General features: G+C 41.7%; 1 protein-coding gene across 5 annotated transcripts in view; it reads left to right on the top strand.

Moving 5' to 3' along the window:
- MARCHF8 (membrane associated ring-CH-type finger 8) overlaps nt 1-20,920 on the top strand; it is a 91,243-nt gene that overhangs the window by 68,695 nt on the left and 1,628 nt on the right. For 4 of the 5 annotated variants that reach the window (XM_027460086.3, XM_013104765.5, XM_021276127.4 and 1 more), the window contains 5 exons: nt 666-716; nt 11,568-11,647; nt 11,950-12,795; nt 14,748-14,928; nt 18,834-18,981. In XM_027460086.3, coding sequence (XP_027315887.1) covers nt 666-716; nt 11,568-11,647; nt 11,950-12,795; nt 14,748-14,928; nt 18,834-18,981 — 1,306 coding nt within the window. The remainder of the gene's footprint in view (nt 1-665; nt 717-11,567; nt 11,648-11,949; nt 12,796-14,747; nt 14,929-18,833; nt 18,982-20,920) is intronic. The other variant, XM_027460087.3, reaches the window with a different exon arrangement.

The following is a 20,920-nucleotide window of genomic DNA, read 5'->3' as shown; positions in this document are numbered from 1 at the left end:
TTTTGGTGAAACCTGTAGTTTATTTTGGTAGGAGATGTTTGTCATCCTTATCCGTCAGGGCTTGCATAGTGAAAAGTAACAGTTAAGTTCGTCACTGACTTCAGTTTTAAGAATTGTGGCTTTTGATTTCCATCTTGTATGATGTTTCCAGTTTAATTCTGAGTTCTGTGGCAGATAAGAAGTTCCTCCGTAGTTCTGCTTCGTCTCCTGAAATGACATGCATGTGGTTATTCAGAATTGTTTCCAGGCACCACTGGGATACTTCTGTTTACATCACTGGGATGTTTTCATTAAGCAAGATCTTTCAGTTTTAGTGGTTGGATGTTTGCCTTTAGATCTCGATGAGGCAGGGCTGAAAAATATCCTTTCCAAATCAGGTGGCATCTGGGGAAGGGGCTCTGCAGTACAGATAGAAGAGGTCATTGTTCTAGTGTTTCTCAGTTTGTAGTTGTCGTGGCTATTTGATTTTCAGCAGCGTAATAGCTTGTTAAGCAAACAAAACAGCTTAGTAAATGCGGCAAATCAAGCTGATGTCAATAGAAGCAACATCTGTAAAAGTCACAGCTGTAAGACTTTCTCCATAATACTTGGTTACTAATACCAGGTTTAAAATATCCTCATAACTGTAATGTGTTCCTGCAATGATCTTCTTCTTCCTCTTTCAGAATGAGAAAGCTTTGGGCCATTCTGTGAGCCGCTCCAGTAACATCTCTAAGGTATGTTCCTCGATATAACTGTCTTTGATAAATTTGGGGATACTGGGTTTTCTTTCATTTCAAAATTGGGGTGGTATATTTTAGAGCGTGACCAGTAGAAAATGCTGCTCATGACAATCTGAAGTTGATAGTCACTCTCCTGAAACAGTAGAATCCTCTGGTGTTATGCAGATTGTCTTTACAGGTCAAATGAAATGGAAGCTACAGTAGGTTTTCTCTTTCACACTGTCAGCCTCCTTAGCTCAGTAGGAGCAAGATAGATGACACATGCCTGAGATTTTATCTTGGGGAAAAAAATGCTCCAAAACCATCAATCGAGTATGTTCTTTTTTTTTGCATAAGCTGTCCAGTGTAAGACGCATATAGCCATATACCCCATAATAAGTATTGGATACATTCTTGAGAATTACTTATTGTCACTTCAACATTGAATTATATTGCTAGTGTCATGACGTGCATTGCTATTAGGTCATGGCTATGTAAGTATTTTGAATTGTTTGCTATTACAACCTTGGTCTTGTGAGGGAAACATGATGCGCTGCTCCTTGTAGTCACACTTCAATATAACAAATGGAGACCTCAAAAGCACAGTTGCTTTGTTTTTTCCTCAGGAAAAAAAGTCTTCTGTCCAAGACAACCTATGGCAATAACACACCCTATTCCCACTTCTGCTTAACAAATAAGAGGACTTTTAATTAGCTGAAATCTAATTTGCTTTGAGTTTACCTTTTTGCTTGCATGAATACAATTGTTTAAAGCCTTGATGCAAGCAACATTGTTCTGGCTGACCAGTATTTTTCACAGGGTGCATAAACCTTATCCCTTCTGTTTCACTGCTGTTGCTGGTAGTATTGACTTCTAATGGCAGACTCAAGTCATTTTATGCCATTTTGGGTACTTTGGGATATGTGAAGCGATTTGTGCCTATCTGCAGCAAAAGAAACAGTGGCTATACTTAACTTATGGTTTATATGGGCACAGATAACTTTCACTTTGGAATAGAAAGGCAGGATTACTGGATGTCTTAAATAACAAGCAGGGGAACTGGCTGAGTGCGTAACATTGACCAAGCCAAAGGTGTTGTTATTGTGGAGTGATGTAGGACTGCATTTTGCGTTCAGTTTCAGAAAATGTGTATTCACAGGATTTTGAAGTAAATATCGGGTGAGTATAACTTTTTATTTGTACTTTTCTGAAACGGCACTGTTGCTATTCCTTCTTGCCCTGGCTATTCTCTTCTTAGGGATCCTTACTGTTAGTTTTTGTTTTTTTTTTTCCAGGCATTTTTCATTAGAAATTCCAGTTTTTTATCAAGTATCATTATATTTTTTCTTTGTGTGTGTGTGAAATTCAGCACAACAAGCCTTTTGGCAGCAGCAGTTTCATTCCCATTAGGTTGTTCTCACAGAGGAGGCCAGTCCCAGCAGAAGCAGCATACGCAAAGCTGGCTGCACAGTTCGTTCTTAATTCATCAAGAGCTGGTGGTGTGGTAGTGCAATGGGAAGGACCTTGTACTCTGGCAAAGCTCTCCCTGGTGAATGAGATGCCAATATTTGCATTCTTCTTGGAACACTGAAATGTTCAAAGTGATTGCTGCGTGTTGCAAAAGCTCTCAAGGGGATCTAAAGTCAGCTTTGCCAGTTCAACTTGTGAGAATTTTTGTTTCCAAACATGAGCTTCCCAGAGGTACAAACATTCTTGCTGACCCTCTGTTGCCTGTGTCTGATCCACAACCACTTCATTCTGGAGGTAGCTCCTAACAAGGGCAAGAGGTGGAAGTCCTGCCGGTGAAATCAGTCACCTGATTTGCCTCTTCCATCTGAATGCTGCCTTGTGCATCCAGACAATTCAGTGCTAAGCTGCAGTAATTTATTTTGCAGTTCACCACTGGGATGGCTGTCACAAGCAATTTGTGGGGCAAACCAGGAAGGATTATAGTAGCAGGATGCTGTGGGGAATCTTGAGTGCGTGAAACATTTTTCATTAGTTCCAAGGTTTAATATGAAAGTGCCTTTTATTTTTGTTTAGAATAGTGTAACAACCTAGAAAGCAATACAGGTTGAATACATGTAGAGGAAAATGTCAGGCAGTGCTTGGCTGCCTATATAGCCCTTTCTAGAATCCCCAGAGCTTGCTGACACTGCACTATTTTAAGAAGAACCATTTAACTAAAGTTGAGTTTCATCAATTATATGCTGCTTTACCAGATATGTTGGGGTGTGTGTGTGTTTATGTGTGTACAGAAATAATGATCACACTTTCTGCAAATGACTGTTTCAGCTGTTATTTTTTCCATCCAAATCTAGCTTACAGTGTAGCAGAGCTGCTACAAATGCTTGGTGCTGGCACTTGATTCAAAGCCCTTTCTGGTGCTGCTATGTCATTATGAACCTGCTGTGATTATTACTGTGTGTCTTTCCACTGTTCTCAGTTGCACAGTACAACCTGAGTGGAAAGGATTGAGTCAGAACTCAGCCTCTAGCCAAGAGAGGATGCTGTGTTACTCAGTGTGACCAAGGAAAGGAGTCAGTGTCCTTGGGCTAAAAGTGATCAAGGAGGGAGGCAGACAGATGGTGCCACTGAAAATAAAATCAGCTGGTGAAGGTAGCAGGGCCTCTCTGAACTTAGGCCTCTAGTGTTGGGGCCAGGTGGAGCCCTCCCTTGGGAGGAAGGGGCAAAAGGCAGTCCTCCAAGGGGCAGATGCTAAGAGAGGCTGAAGAGACGCTGGTACATGCGTCCAGGCCAAGAGAAAAGAAGAACATTTGGCTGGGGATGGAGGCCAGAAGCAGCAGAAAAAGAAGTAGGGGATAAGATGTAGGAGGATCTTCATATGGTGCTATTAGGTTTTATGCAGTCTGTTGCACGCTGGGGGATGTGGCATTCCTCCAGGCCCTTCTTTGCTTTTCTGGTGTGTATATTTCAAACATTCTTTTTAAATCTGCTCCACAAGAAATGTTTGAATTTGTGGAATCTCTTCTATGTTTGTTTTGAAATTAAAAAAAAAAAAAAAAAAAAAAGTGTTGGAGGGAGGTTGAATTGATTCAGTCGTGGGACTCAGGCAGGGCACAATTCCAAACTTGCCCTGTTCAGGAGCAGTGACACTGATTGAAACATTGCTGGCTGGCACACAACTACACAGTCAAGGTTCAAATCTCAGCTGCATACCCTAAGCCAGCATTTTTGTCGAGAAGCCACCATTCATTAGTAAGTACCTTCATCATACAAGCCACACAGAAATAATTAAGTATAATAGAAGTTTCATCGTCTAAATATAGATAAAATTGACCCTTAAGCGCAGCTAGTCACAGAGTAGCTAAAAAAAAAAAAGGATTTGCATAGTATTGGTAATTCACATCCTCTGCTTTTAAATAAAGAAACTGAAAGAAACTGTGCTAACGAGCACAACTGGGGTCAATAACAAAGCTGGGCTGTAAACAGTTATCCTGATGTTAGTGATATTGTTTACCTTTAAAGTGCCTGATAGACCCCAAAACTGATGACATGATACAGGGAAATGTCTTAAGGTCATCTGCATACTGTTCCTGTCACCTGATTGCTGTGGAGGGCTGATTTTAGCATAGTGAGGAAGCATTTTGTAGTCTTATTTTCATAGCCCTCTGAGAGGTAAATTTTGAAAATGTTAATACTGGGATCACAGCAAAGGAATCAAAAGTATGCTCCTTAAAAAATGTAAATGCTTTTGTCTTTTCTGAAGGCCTGCATAGCTTTATCCTTTGAGCAGAAGCACACTGTAAAGTATTAAATTTTTCTTGGGCTGAATGGCAGCCAGTGCAGATGCAAAGTGGTAGCCTAAGCTTGCTATAAAATTTAAAATCCATTTAGGCTGTTCATCAGCTTGGAACAGATTTAGGAAAGCATATGAATACACACGTCCACTGTTGCCTGCAGCTTTGATGGATTCAGTGAGCGTTTGCCCATAAAAAAGCAGTCCAGGTTTTTCAGTCACTGGGCTTAGCTGTCCTGTAGTCTATCAGATGACCAGGGCTAGCTGAAAGGTCTGCTGCTCAGACACGTCAGTCTTGGGGGAAGGAGGAATAGGGAAAGAGAAGTTGCTTAAACAAAATAAATCCTGATTCTGTTGAGCTGCTAGAGATAGGATAAGACAGGAAGGAAAAAATGCCTGACATGAGGGGTAAGGTATACTCTTTTCCCCACTCAGAAGAGAAAGTAATCTTGTGTTGGGGCACAGTGCAGTAATGTTGGTAGGGATGTAATAGTCTCCTGCTGCTGTGATGCCCCTCCTGGCGCCAGATTCTTACTTCATATAAGTGTGAAGGGAATCCTGTGAAGGAGAAACCTGGAAGAGTTTTCTTTCCCCAGTCTATTCAAGATATTTTGAGGAAGATTTTATAGTTGATGGGCTGTTTTTTTTTCTCCCTGCAGAATCTGTGTAGTTGTTACTGTTTTCAGTCAACTTTAATCCTGTGCTATAGGCAGGCTGAATTATGCCTGGGGAGATTTTGAAAGGATAAATAGCCTGCTTTGTGTTTCCTACAGCTCTGATATCTCTAGGAAAAATTCCTGCCAGAATTCACCTTTAGAGTTCTTGGGGAAATGTGAGGAGAAGCTGACTACACCTTTACTCCTAGTTTCTAGATGTAATTTTAGCTCATGTAGACCAGATGTTACTGATGTTTGATCCTGACATGCTGGTATTTAGAAAAGGCTTTCAAAAACAACATGCCATCTAGGGCTGCCCACCCTCTACAATGTAGGCAGCCTGTTCTGGCCACCTCAAATGCCAGGTTGGTTGCACAAGTAGCTGTCACTGCCCCGTTGCACTGCTGCATGTGTGTGCTGGTTCAGCTGGAGGCCTCCTTTGTCTCATGTGCAGCAAAGCTGCAACATCTGTTCCACAAATACGTGCCGGAGACTACGTCTGCAGTGCACTTCTGCAGGAGCCCTCAGCCAGTGAGTAAAAGGAATGTAGCGCTTGCTGAAAATGTACAAGCACAAATGCGTCGCATCCTTGTGAAGTCAGATGGCTCCAGCAAAGCAATTATTTCTGCAGTGACTCCGATGTAATGATGGATGCATCTCTTGGGTTTAATTGAGACCTCCCTGCCTGCTCTCAGCCCAGGCTCAGGATCTGTCAGGCAAAGCTGAATTTTGCCACTTCAGTTGAGATGAGGCTGGGGCAAAGGAACAAGCAGAGAATGGTACAGAAGTGCCCTACAGAGAGAGAGGATTGGGAGTGTGTGGTGGGGGAACAGTTAGACTGGTTGCTCCTGTTGTTTCCCTATTAACACAGGGAAAAAAGCAGAAGAAACGTAGCTGATAGGTAATGCAGAGGTGAGAGCTGGGTGTTTGAGCAATGGCTGTGTTGCAGAGCCTAGATCATAGCTAGCTGCAGTCTTTCTTGGCGTGTGGTACAGTTGTGTAATGTACAAAATGGCGTCCCCTTCTTGAAGAACAACAGATTCCCTGGGTCTCTTCGTAGATGTCATTCAAGTACCTGAAGAGTAGCCAGGTTAGCTGTGGAGTGTGTTGCAGTGGCACTTAGGGCCTCTTTTCACAAGGTCCCCATCACTGTATGGACTGTACCTAGATCCTGCCGGGGAACAGATATGGGGTGGTGGTTTCTGGTTTCCATGGTCGAAGTTAAGGTGGCAACAGAGGGGCTTTCACTGCCTTTGGAGATGCACAATGCAAGATAAGTGTCTGCCATGTCCACATCTAGTAGCAGCCTTGCCTTTTTAATACACGTTTAAATGGGATCTGCACAAGAGAGATAAAATAGCTCTTCGGTAATGAGTTCCTCTAAAATACAGCACATGATGACCATCCCTCTGGTTCTGTCTTTCTTCTGTTTATACCACATTGATCACTGTGATGCGTTAATGCCAGCAGAGATGAATCTGATTCAAACACAAGTCCCTGTGGCCCACTGCAGCACTGTGATGTCCGGGCTGAAAAAACATCACCGTGCTGAGGCTGTGTGGGGTGGGGAGTAATGTGGTGGGGCTAGGCCTCTGTTGTACCTGGGGCACAGACAACTCCAATGCAGTGGTGATGTCTCTCCTTAGCCAGCAGCTACCGTGATTATCTGTGTCTCCTTAAGCCCCCAGAGGACCTGGTGGTCGCTGGATTTGGCTCAGTGGAGATAACTATCACTGTCCTCCCATTTTATTATTTTTTTTACAGGGAAGAGAGGGAGACAGAAACAGCTGCAATGGTCTGGTGGCACTTGACACATCTTGTAGCATCAGTCTTTTTGGCAGCAGGTGCAAGCTACCTTTTGAAGCTTTTTATTCCTTTTTTTTTCTAACTCGGCAGGAGAGTAGTTTTGAAGTGGGTTCATCACAGTGTAAAATAAAGGCAAACCTATAATCAAAACGCCAGGTTGAGATTAGGGTTGTGGAGCGTTGGGCTGCTTGCTCTATTGTTACATTTGTATTTTCCTGAAGCTTTTTGTGCTGCAGTTCCTCATGAGCAGAAGATTTAAGATTGTGCTGCTTTTCTTGAACTCTTTGTATGCCTTAACATCAGCTGTATACCAAAGGAGAGGTATGATCCATTTTAAAATGTGTGTAGTGCTTATTATGTTAATTGCCGGGTCCTTAGCTAAGCCTTCTAGATGATTTTGTAGGACAAATATTAGGGGCACAATGTTATTCCTATTCATGTGGCACCAAGAAATAAGGTTTGCAGGTATGGGGGAAACCCTTTCTTTGCTTTCTTCAGACTTTTCCTCAGTGGAGCAAAATACACTGGACTGAAGTTGTTTTTTAACTTTCTATCATCAATAAGTAATGTAATTACGTTGTTAAAATGTGTCAGGCCCTGCTCTTTAAAACCAGGTATAACTACTAGTACAAAAGCACAGCCCAGAGTGAGATGACAGCAACTATACCCAGAAGTGACATCTCAGGTAAGCAGGTTGTTTGCAAATGTACCCAAGCCCTTGACATGTTCACTGTGGCTGACTTCAAAGATGACAATTTTTCTGAGGCAGGGTGGGGTGTGTTTTTTGGTTTTGGTGTGCTGCATGGGGTCACAAGTAGGTAATCAGAAAAGACCGAGTTACTTTACCAAGAAATCACAGTTTGCAGAATAGGGTGAGAATGAGGACAACCACGTATGGCTGCACACACACATATGCATATGTATTTATACATTATATATATATATATATATATCTTATTACATGTAAGATATAAATATTTATATATGGTATGTCAGATGTATGTATATCTTCTTGATGGCAGCACTATAGAGAGCTGTAGTCTTCCAGGGATTGCTGCCTTCAGAATTATTGTGGTTATCCAAATACCAATGCAGAGGGCCGCACTGTGACCTCACTGAATTGCATTAGATGGGAATGTCAATATACACAATTAACTATCTATTGACCTTTATTTCTGAGCTATTTTAGGCCACCAGTCTGGCTGTACAGGATAACTCTCTAGCACATATCTCCTAGGGCTTGTCATTGAAGCTGATATTCATCCAGAGTGAAGGGCATGAAAGTCCACAGTGACTCAGCAAGTGATTCTGGGGTTAGACGGGTGAAATTCAAGCTTAGGATACTTGTCAGAGAATGAGCATGGCAGAAACTCCCTATCATAAGGAGTGTTTTAAAACCTATTACTGCTGCCCATGTCATAAGTAGCTAGTTTACCCAAAGGTGCTACCACCTGGGAGGATGCTTCTGATGCGTAAAGGATGATGGTAAAGGCTTTGATTGCTTATTTTCTCAACCTTTTTAGAGCTAAGCCTTGCATGGGAGAGCTGTCAGTGCTACAAGCTAGCTGGATCCACCTCTCTGCTGCATTCTGCCATAACATCACCTCTTCTTTGTCCTGTTCTGGTCCAGGGCTGCTGGTATTTCTTCCTTTATTCTTTGCTGTGGCTTTCTTACTTCTTGGGCAGCAACTTGCATTTTTTTTTTGTTCTTCTTACTGTTAGAGACTCATTGCTGTAACTAACTAATGTTCCTCTGGCAAGTGAAGCCAGGGAAGTGACTGACGTTAAACAAGCTCAGCAAAATAAGTGGTTAGTTTGGCCGTACCTCAGTATCCAAATCTGATCTGCAGTGCAGCTGTGTAAATAGTTTCACGAGCGAAAAGTATGGGAGGAAAGGAGGGTGGGAGGTATGAGAGACTGGAGGTGCACTGAACCATGGCTGTTAGCGGTAGCCACAGCTTACATCAGCTTCAGCTGAGGGTTGGATATAACTTCCTCCAGTATCTTGTTGTTCCAATTTGTGGTGCCTTTCCATGAGTGTTATCTTATGTTCATTTTTTGGCTGCATTTGCATTTTGTCTGAAGATGGAGTAAAAGACCTCCTGTATAAGAGAAGCAGGAAGATAAGAGGAAAAGGAAAGTTGTTTCATATGTGTGTTTGTGTATGGGTGGTTATTTGGTATGTTTGTTGGTGTTTTGGTGTGGATTTGTGGTTTTAGTTTTTTGTTTGTTTGCAAGCTGTTGTGAACTGTGCTGGCATCTAGCCACAGAATAACAATCTTGAAACGTAAACAAAATTTCATAATTTCTTGCTTGTCCCAGCCTTTTGATTTCCCAAGCAGTGTGACTTTGACACTCTATCATGGTGCCAGGCATTTGGATCAAGAAACAGATAGCATGGGTTTGGAAGGGAAATGTTGGATAACTCAATCTAATCATCTGCTATTAGACTGGCACGTTGTATACACATCTGTCTTTTTTAATGCTTCATTTCTAAAATGAAGAAGTAAAGAGAGTGGATTCTTTACAAGCAGGTTACCTTTTGTGATAGATTCAAAACAACAAAAAAAAAAAAAGATTCAGATTTATTAATTGATTTGTCACTGCAGTTCCAGCAATATATGACTCTGTTTCCATGGCAGAATGTGATGTGCTGTTTTACTGGTTCAATATTTTGTTTTTAGAAGATTGCTAAATATGTCTTTTTAAATAATTCATTACTTAAGTCATATTAATTTTCATTTGCGTAATTACCGCACCAGATTATAGTGTGTCAGCTCTTTCGCTAACTTGTATGTCGTAAAAAAATAAATAAATAAATAAAAAATTACTGCACTCTTTTTAAGAAATAGGAGTTGAGTATTTGTAGAATAGATTAAAGACTAAATAGAAAAAATCCAAGTAATAGCTGAATTAATTTCCCTGTATGATAAACATCCTGTATCATTAGCATGTGCAAGCGGTGTAAAATATAAGAACCATACTTTCCAGGATAAAGCCCAAACTGATCTTTACATGTTTAATTTGTTTTGTCACAGTCAAAACATTGTTCAGTTTGCCTTCTAGAACAAGGTTATCCTCCTTTTTTTTTTTTTTTTTTTTAATAATTATTTTTCTCTATGCGTACCTATCTTGGTAGGATGGGAAACAAGTTGAGGTGTCTCACTGCAGACCAAGAGGCATGTGTTTGAGCCTTGCCCTTGATTCTTGCAGGCCCAGCTCTAAATGGATACGTATTTTTTCAGGCTTGGTGTACCTGAGACATCCTGCTGCAATGCCAGGCACATTGCCCTCTTCACTGCTGGGCTAAAGAAACAAAACCTTAACAGATGAGTCACGTAACACGGAAGATGACGGTTGTGTTCGTATTTATAAAGTAGCATAAGTCTCCCAGCATACCCACCTTCTCAGACAAAGAAAGAAGAAAATATTGTGTGACAAGCATTGTGTCTTGTAAAAGCCCACAGTGGTCCTGTTTAAATATGCCATGGGGTTCTTCAATTAGTTAAATACAGAATTGAAGAGACCTGAGAGAGGTGATAGTGTATGCTTGTGTACCAAGAACAGATGCAATGCAGTGGTGTGGTGTAAACAGTTTTGTTGTGCTGAATGCATTCCTCTATTGTGGTTTTCAGGCGTTGCTTGGGCAGGTCAAGAGAGCTATAAAGCGTTATTTGAACTGGGATGTGAGAGCACAGATTCGCAGCAGCGGGTAAGCTGCACAGCATATCCAACAGCTGTGGAACATGGGAAAAACTGCTTCAGAGATTCTCTGCCCATTAAGGGGGTTGTCAACACCGGTCTCATTCTCACCAAAACCTTGGGGAAGTGTCCTGAATTTTCAGCTAGTGACCCACAGCGTATAGCAGCAAAAAAAGCCTGTAATAATAGGCTATCAAGTTCCAACTCTGAAACAGAATGCTGCTTACTCTGAATTCTTTGCTTATTCTATTTCACACTGTGATCTTGTCAGGTCCCCTGAGCGTGGCTGCTGCCACACCTTTTCTGCAAGTAGGTGGAAGACCTTGTCAGAGTAGGAGCAGGGATGAAAAGCCTCATGAAGTACGAAGAGTACTTCAGGGAATGGTCTGTTTTGGCAGACGGTGCTCGTGTACATATGCTAGTACTGAAAATATGTCCCCATATAATGCCTGGGTTGTTGAATTACTGATGGTGATGTCTTGTGGGAAGAAAAAAAAACAACAACAACAAAAAAAAAAAACAACAAGCCACTAATCTCTTGTATTCATTGTGAGTGGAAGGATTAGCTATTATGTGGTAGCTCAATTACGAGTAGTCTATATACACACCTCCGTCTAATTATGCTAATTACTGTAGCATTGCTCATTTCCTGAGCTATTGTTCTGTGCAATGTCTGACAGCTGGCAGGTTCTGCTCCAGAGATGGCTGAATTTGACCTTGGGGAGAAATGTTTCTGTTCTGATTTCTGTTTTCCCAAGGATGAGGCTTTGTGACCTCCCTTCTTAGCACTTGACAATAAAGCCTCACTTTCTTGCAGCTTGCCCTTGAATGTGATGTAGAGTGATATCTGGCTCTATATGCTGTGTTTAACCCCGAAGGCGACTGCTGTGCTTACCAAACTCTTCAGTTTCTGACTGTTTTTTTCTCTTTATTTCACTGCAGGCTGGAAGTCCAACCTCTATCTCTGCTCCTCATAGTTTCTCTCGGACTTCTGTTACACCATCCAATCAGGACATCTGCAGGTAAAGTGTGATGTTTGCATGGCTACAGCAAGGCTCGTGCAAGATTCAAGTTGAGAAAAAACAAAACTGAAAAAGCATGTGTATGGGGAAGTAAGCAACACGGGGTTCTGATCTGAAGCATCCCATTTGTTTGACTCAACTGCTTTCTAACACTGCTTCATTGAATCCCACTGACTGTTTGGCCCGCTACATATGACATTCCCACACTAGCTGTAATTCTCATTTCTTCACTTTTAATTACATGTTCTCTTATGTAATTGTGTTTTACTTTCTGTGCTTTTATTCCACTGTTCTGCATGCAGTTCCAGTGCAGTGTTTTCTGAATGTTGTCATCACAGTCCAGTGCAGTCTGCTGTTGTCTTGAAAAATCCTCACTGCCAGAGCTCTCTGACACAAGGGGTCACTGTGACAGTAATCTGTCAGGACACGTTACATGCAGCAAAGAGAAACTCCCGTGGGCAGGATCGGGGCCAGGCACTCAGGTCTGCTAAGAATATAAAGCCCACCCGCACCATGAAATTCTCCAAGTCCCTCAATGACGTGGACCAGAAGGCACAGAGCACCAGTGAGTGCTTTGACTATGTGGAGCGAACATGCTCAGAAGGCAAACTGACCCCGACTCAAGAGCAGTATTTGAGGATTAACAAATTTCATCTTAAAGAGAGGAAATCGTTGAATCTCAGGCCTCTTTCTTTTAGCAATTCTAAGCACTCCTACATCCCTTCCCTTTCCAACTATTCGAGTGCATCGGGAGGAGCAGAGAACCGCAGCGCTGTACACATCCCCTTGCTGGAGGACAAAGTGGACCATGACACCTCAAGAAGCAAAAAACTGTTGCGTTACCTTTTTTCCTTCTCCCACAACTCTAGCACCAGCAGCCTGCATAAGTTCCATGAACTGGAGAGCTATTCCAGTCACTTTCAAGCTGAAAAGTCCTCCAGCATGCTGGTGGAAAGCACGGACTTCTGCTCTGATGATATGGGAGATGATGACGTCTTTGAGGACAGCACCTCAGTGAAATTGAAAACAAAAGAGCAGCGGGCACCGCTCTGTTCGGTTGAGAAGGACAGTGACCTTGACTGCCCTTCCCCTCTCTCAGAAAAATTCCCCCCTGTCTCCCCTGTGTCTACATCGGGGGATACCTGCAGGTTGGTTTATTGGAGAACCGCCGACCTTCGAGCCCTCCCGTGTGCGGTGGTGACCATTCTGCTTTCCCTGCCTTTGTGCTGTTTGTCTCTTCCTTCATCCTGTCACCTTGCTTTAATTTGTGCAATTTGAAGCATGCAACCTTCTCTCTGCTTCCTTTAACCCCTCTGATGCACTTAACAAGTCTACTAAACAAAATAATTTCCTTGGGAGTCAAATAAATTGTCTTCAATTTGTTTCAGGTTCAGGGTTCTGAGGCTGTATTTTTCTCTCATCGGTGCCCAAACTGGGAATATCATGAGAGAATCAGCCACGCATACTAAAGGCCAAGCTGAAAATTCATTGGCTTTTTATGAGCAATGTGTTTTCCTGACAGCCACTGCTGGTTTGTGTCAGAGGGTGGGAAATGAGGAGGAAAAGAGGCTCCTTGAACATTGGTTCTGAGATCAGTTCCATATAGCTTAAGACTGTTTTCTTGACTTTTTACCTCCCAGTTTGTATCCCACTACGCTGTTTTATTCATAAAGAGCTTTCTGGATGCCTTTGATGAAAGGGAGACCTAAGCACTGGGTGCTAGTGATGAGCCCATGTGATGTCTGTAGTATGGGGTCCAAAAAGGATGGGGTGTCCTTGTTCTAGCTACAGAGGATTAATCATATATGCAGGTGGTCAGAACATGCTACTCTGGACTGTCTTCGTGGTGAATTGTCTGCAGGTCTGCCCCATCTCAGCTCCAAAGAATGTCTGAGGAGCAGGAGACACCAAGTACAGGAGTAACTGTCACATCCTTCTACCTAACATTTTACTGTCCTAATCTTTCTCCTCCCTGACACCACTTTCTGAAGCTGGCTGTGTTACTACCTGCCAGTTTTTGGTGCCCCCCCTCCCCCACTACACCACGTTACCAGCAATATGTAGTTCCTTACTGGCTTGTCATCAACAAGATGCTCTTGTAATCTGCCTACTCCTTCAGTCCCACTTGCTAGCTATCAGCAAGGTTGTGAGAGGCAAGATGCTACACATCAGTAAGAGATTTCAGTAATAGACAGGGATGGCAGCATGCCAGGATGTACTTCACATATGCTTAGTAACTTATTTTCAGTCCCTGAGCTCCTTACCATCCCCCTTTCAATTCATGACCACTTCCGCGTGGTTAGAAGGAGTTAGTGGTGTCTGATGCAGCCCAAGTGCTGTGTATAAATTAAAGCTGGAAATCAAATGCCATCACCTGGCAGTAGCACTGTATCAGGTGTCCCTTCTGTCTGCATGGTTAGGCAGTAAGGGAAATTGGGAATTTTGCAGAGCTGTTCCTTCCTTAGCAGCTCTTGCAAGGTAGGAATTGAAGAGCAAAGCCATTAGTCCTTTTAGAGTAGGTGTATTTGAGGAAAATCGATGCTATAGCTTTGCAGCATGGTTCTGTTTCTTAGCAATTGGCACCAGAAATAATCATTTCCCTTGTGCAAAATCCAGGCTAAATTAACTCTTCATGATACTGGGTTGGGCTTTTTCACAATTCATTTGGGATTTTTGTTTCATCTTCTGTGTTAGATCATAATCCATGAGTAGCTAGCAGTGCCTCTGCATATTTTGTCTTGGGAAGTGCTGTCTGATCTGTTTAAATGCTATTTTCAGTTAAGTGCTATTGTTCTGGTAGATGAAGGGTTGTCGTTTTGTACATGTTTTTTTTTTTCTTTAGGATACCAAATTTCTGTCAGGCTCTGTGTGTCCGCCTCATCTATTAGTTAGCTGTGTCTGCACTCAATTATTTTGCGTGTATGTGTGTGCTTGCGCAGCAAGGGAGTTTTCTAGTTCTAGCTCCTTTATGAAAGACGTTCCTTTGATATGTATGTCTTAGGATCCTCAACGGACAGCCGTGTGTGATCACAGATATTACATGCCTCTTTCACATCCTTTCTGCTTCCTCTTCTAATGAGCAGCTTTGCTTCTGATTCAGGATATGTCACTGTGAAGGAGATGACGAGAGCCCTTTGATTACCCCCTGTCACTGCACGGGAAGTCTTCATTTTGTGCACCAAGCCTGCCTGCAGCAATGGATCAAGAGCTCAGATACGCGGTGCTGTGAACTGTGCAAGTACGAGTTCATCATGGAGACAAAACTGAAGCCTTTGCGAAAGGTAGGCTTTGTTACACATGCATCCATGCTGAAAGAAGGTTGTCCTTGCCCACAGTCTCACAGAACCAACGTATTTATCATATTTCTATGGCTCCTTAGTAAATCTGGTCAGTTTTGTATAGGTGCAGAATTTAAATTGCTTAACACTCAGCCTCGCAAATTCAACATCGATGGAATCCAGCTCTGAGAGGCGGCATTTTTCTGCTTTAACCTTTCTCATGATATTTCTGCTTTGAGAATTCAAGGTGGGAATCCTGTTCAACTGCCCAACCTGAAACTGAAAATGAGTTCCAGCCCTTTCTCTTGTTGCATTGCCCCACATCTAACAGGAAAAAAATAATTGAGATTTATTGTAGCCCAGCAGCTCTCTCTGTGTAAATGTACGTACATACGTGCTTGCTCATGCGTATGTGCATGCAGCAACCTGTTTTTTCACTTCACATTTGCATTTCTGAGCTAATGCACAAAGGCATTTGCTTTGCAGTTATCCATATTGTTGTTTTTTTATTTCTTGAAAGACTGAGCTTTGTATTACTTCGTATGTACTGAGGTCTACATGGCTTTTAAATTCTTTTGAAAATATGAAGATCTCAGTTTAAACTTCTTTTAAATCATACATTCTGAATATAATTCGGTTGAAATTTGTAGCATTTTTTATCAAGAACCTATTTTAGTGTAAGTAGAAGAAGGTTCATGGATAAATGTTTTATCTTTTCTTTGTGCGTGACTAAGTTTTAATACTTCAGGTTGCTAGAACCTCTGTTTTTGTTTTATAAAATAGGATACCTTTAATAAATCTGGTGATTTAAAGTATACGTACTTAAACACTACTTGTAATGTAAGTCCAGTTTGGTGCTTGAATTCTTTTGTTCATGTCCTCCAAGCTTTCAAATTCAGTTAATCCTTACCATTGTGATTTTGAGGTGGAAGTCACTGGTATTCTTAGCACAGACAAATTTTGCCACATCTACCAAAGTGAAAGAGGTTAATAGAAATAAACTTAGTCTGGAGCTCGAATAAATGAGACGTCACAATCAAATATGATGATCTTAAATCATATAGGGTGGGAAGTCTAGACAGCAGCCATCTGAAAGCTACTGTGAGAACTTCTCCAGTTTCCACAACTAACTCCTAACAGAAAATGGAACATAATTCAAACACTTCTTTTTTTTTATTTTTTTTTATTTTTGTTTTAAGTGGAGGTGTGCAGTTTGCAGTATATATAGCATAGCGTCTCCTGTTGATAGGACGACCTCTGCTTATGACTCTGCTTATGGAGCAAATCATTGCATTTGAAGAACCGTAGCTTTTTCCTTGGTAGCCCCCTTAGCACAGAGCATTGTCACTCTGAGCCGCAGTACTGGTTGCCATAGGTTCTGTTATTTCAACAGACGACTCTTTGCGCAGCCCATTCATAGCGCATGAAAGAAATTATTCTAGAGAAGCCCGAGTAAAAAGAGGTGCTATAGGTGCCAATTAGCTGCTTATTCTTCTATGTTCACTCTGCCTGGAGTGGGCAGGGGAAGCATTTTGTGCATATTTGTGAGAGAAAGCTGTTGGGCACCTTCAGAAATGAGTCATTTGGCATCATTAGTTATATCTGAACAGGTCATCCATGGAAGAGAGACCAGATGCTAGAAGGATAAGAAGGAATTTACCTTTCAAATACGTCTAAAGAGTCCTGTAGAGGTTCAGCTGCAGCCAGAAGACAAGCTGCCTCTGCATCTTCAACTCACCCTTTCTGGTATCCTGTCAGTGGGGACAAAACAGTGTGGAACTGGTGATTATGAACAGGATGGGACAAATAACAGGGCTTGTGCTTAGTTGTAGGGTAGAAATGGAATCTAAAATCCTCAGCATCTTAAGGCTGTATTGCATCACTGTCTATTGGCCTGTGGCGTGTTCAAACAGTAAGTTACAAAGGGAAGAGAATGAGGAACAAATTATTTCATGGTACAAGTGAAAGTGAGGAGAGAGAGAGAGAGAAGCTTCATTTTTAAATTTAATGAGAAAAAAAAAAGACAATTAGACCTGATTTTTCTGTGTTTTTATTATTATGATTATTATTATTTTGTTTGTTCTAGCAACACTTTAAAAAAAAAAAAATATTGAGTGTTGTGAAATGCCATTTGCTCTGTCATCAGAACAGTGCACCAGGGGCTTCCAGATTCTAGTTTCCAGTTGGGGATGGGGCAGAACAAATAATTTGCAGAACAGCTTCTCTGATGTGGACTTGTATTGATGGAAGAGATGAAGTGATGTGGGTTGGTTTGGTGACTCCGATGGCAGCAGTTCACAGAAGATACAGTCTAGCCGAGGTGCTCTAGCTGCAGAACCAAAAAGAGGAGCATTAACTAGTCAAAATGCAAGACCTTGTGACTCTGTAAGAGTCTGTAGAAACTAAACATCTTTGTTTAAATACAAAATCCAGTTCTTACTTAAAACATAGCATCCAAAGGGAATGTTTTGTCCAGTCTTTTTCTAAGGAAGTTGAAAGAATATAATTTCCTAGCATGGCACGAATCCTTAACATCATTGCTAGAAGTCTTCAGTTCTTGTGCCGTAATGAGACTTGGATGCCCACTGATGTAGAAATATGGCTTGAACTAGCCAAAGACATTATTGGTAAGACAGAGGATCACAAAGTCTCTGTTTTGTGGTTCAACCATTCTTGCATTTGAAGCACTGGTAACAATAATTCAACATGATGGGTGATCTCAGTCGTATCAGTAAGGTCATCCTCATTATCTTCCACACTTTCCCTCTTTTTCAAAGTCAACTTTTTCTATGAGTTATTTCAGGAGACATCAAATGCAGCTCTCTGTTAACACATGGGTATGTATGAGAAGCTTAAGTACCCTGGTATATATTTTGTGGAAGTGTGAGGGGAAAAAAACACAAAACACCTTCACACTTTGTTCCAAGCAAATACACTGAAGGATGTGTAATAAACCTGCAAAAGCTTTCATCATATAGAGAAAATGCGTTTAAAAACAAAAACAAACAAACAAAAAACTTCCAGGTGCCATTGGTTAATAAATAAATAAAAGCTGTTTTTGAAAATTTCCATGTATTTTATGTTAGAAGCATCTATAATAATTGTCTACATTCTTTCTATCCTTCCTAAATGTCAGTGACCTGACTTTGTGGTTTCTATTGCGGCTGTGAAGACATTGCTGAAAGATGCAGGTCTGGGGGTTTAACTTGATGCATAATCTCACTTTCTAAAGCTGTTAGCCCAGTTCTGCTGTATATTCTTAGGGCACGTGTTTAAGTGCACTTGAAACACTGAAAATAAAATATGGGTGTTGCTGCTGTAAGTAGCGTTAAATATACGTGAAGATAGAATGAAACCTCCAGAGGTAGGAGGTGAGAACTAAACAGCCTTGAGCTGAGAGCTAAACAGCCTTGACTGTGCACCGGGGGACTCTTAACAGCTCAGAGTGAGATATCTTACACGTACTGGACAGTTGGATCACGTACTACTCTTACTGCTGTGCGTTATTGAATGCCTGCCTGAGCAAGGCAGCCCTTTCGCCCTTCAAGATGTTCATTTTTGAGTGTGAGTGCCTGCTGCTCAGTTACGAACGCACTGAGAAGCAGCCTTGCTTGTGGATCCCTCTGTGCTGGAGCCTGTGTGGGTGAGCAGGGTGTGATGACTTTGTGCCGAGGCTCCAGGTGAGAGTTGAGCCCTGATGTTCCCGTCCTGCACCAAGACCGATTGTTCCTGTCACAGCAGAGCAAGCTGCCAGCCATCACGCGCATGCTGTGGTCAGGACAGTCGTCGTGTGACTTCTAAAACTGGTCTGCTGTCTGGTTTTGTTCTTATCAGCGTTTGGTTTTTATACTCTCTGTTAACTGTGATAAACACTTAATCTTTTGCTCTGCTTCTGGATTTCTTGACAGTGGGAGAAGTTACAGATGACAGCCAGCGAGAGGAGGAAGATCATGTGCTCTGTGACATTCCATATCATTGCCATCACCTGCGTTGTGTGGTCTCTGTATGTCCTCATAGACAGGACTGCTGAAGAGATTAAACAGGGACAGACTACTGGTATGTTACTCAGTTATCTTCCCACTTATTCCCTTGGAATAATTATTGATCCTGAATGCAGAGAGGGTGTACAACATGAGTGTGCAGGTAATGCTTTTACTTAGATGAGGCAGCTTTAGCCTGAGGTTGGGTTGGGTTAAAAGCAGTTTTTAAATGATTTAGTTAAATTGGTGTAAATTTGTCTGTGGGTGCTTTTAAGTCTATTTCATAGCAATTTCTTTTGCAGTTATGAAATGCACAGATATGGGAACCAATCCACTGTAGCAGATACAAAATTGCATTGGCTTAGCTAATGTAGTTTTCAACTGCAACACTTACTGAGCAGATAGGGATGTAAGCATTTGTTTGCTGCTATGGCTACCTTTAGCTGAGCAAACTGAGAACAGTTTAAAAAAAGAGAAGAAGAAAGAGGAACCTAAATCCAAATCTTTGAGCCAAACTAACAGGATTAGTCTTTCTATTCAGCCATCTGTGAGATGGGTTAGCACAAGTTTCCTGTGAGAGACATGTTCAGCTGGAGAAATTGTAATTAGTGGTTGTACATGAAGCAGAAGAAATTCAGGTTGATTTTTAGGACTCCAATTCATGCAACTGAGATGAGACACACTGCAATTCATGCAGTGGTTGCCACCCCACTGCAAGGATGTCTTAACTTCTTGAATAGTAAGTTTTATTCAGAATGCCAGCTGTAAACTTACCAAATTGAAATCTGTTTACCTTGGTGTGCTGGGCCATGATTTCCATCTGTTGTAGAATGGTTTCTCAGGCAGCTGAGCTCCCCCTGAAGGCAGGGATAGGAGGGACAGGGTGTGTAACAAGGCTGGGAGCGATTGTGGCTGTTTCAAAGTAAACTGTACTGGCTTGCAGAGCACTGGATGCCAACTTGATAAGCAGTTGGAGAATGCTTAGCTTGTGGTTGAAGAGCATCATCTGTGGAGGTAGCTGAGCATCAATAAACCTGCAAACCCACAGAGCCGTTATTCTTTTCAGAACAGAATCACGCTTAAAACAGAACTGTTTTGAATAATTTTTAATTTTAGCTGTAGTTTGATTGTTCATAGCTTCAGTCAGGAAGCTGCTTTGAATGAAAGCTTGTAGTTTGTGTTCTGTCCAACACTTTTTTCTGTGTATGGTAAAAATTGTTGTTCTTTCAATGTAAGGTTTCCATATAATAATGAAAAGCATATGCTGTCAAAGATTTGTAGTCTTCAGGTTATTTTAGCAAATAAATATATTAGATGAACATGACTAGGAAGAGTAGCGGAATGTTTAGTACGTGTTACAATGCTGTCTTTGCTCCCTTCATTTGGATTCTAAATCTGGGGAGTGCTCTGAGGAGCTGGGGTGCATGTGGGGAGTGTGCATACATTTATGAATTCATGTCTGCACAGTGGCAAGCGTAGGCTATTGCTGCCTACAGATAGCATCAGATAGCTCACCTGTGAGTCAGAGGTTCAGATATTAATCACTGGTGGGATTTCATCAGTAGTCATGTTGCAGTGCCCTTTGGGTTTGGGGACTAAAATATTTTCCGTCTTCTCACACTACCATGCATTTCCAAAAGAACAGCGGCCTGCACATTGGTAAAAACTTTGAAGACTTGCCTGTGATTTTGCTATGCTGCTGCTGATTCCGTGAGAAACCTGGAAGTGTGTGATTCAGTGTGGTTTCATATCCATCTTGTGATGCTTATCTTTCAAGAGGAGAGAGACTGAGTGGATTCAGGACCTATAAAAGAAGAAGATGTATAAAATATGTAATCCCTCATTTAAATGTAGGCGATAGAAATGTAACAAGATCCAGTGGCTGAGTGTTCAAGCCACACAAATTCAGGAAAAGTACAGGTGGTTGTTCTTAATATGGCAGATAAGCTTGCTAGAACACTTCAGTATCTTCAACACTTCCCATTTTGCACCAGAAGAGATGCTGTAGTTCAACT

The sequence above is a fragment of the Anas platyrhynchos genome, chromosome 6 (genome assembly GCF_047663525.1).
Source record: "Anas platyrhynchos isolate ZD024472 breed Pekin duck chromosome 6, IASCAAS_PekinDuck_T2T, whole genome shotgun sequence".
Classification (NCBI taxonomy): Eukaryota; Metazoa; Chordata; class Aves; order Anseriformes; family Anatidae; genus Anas; species Anas platyrhynchos.
This window is presented reverse-complemented; position numbering and strand designations above follow the sequence as displayed.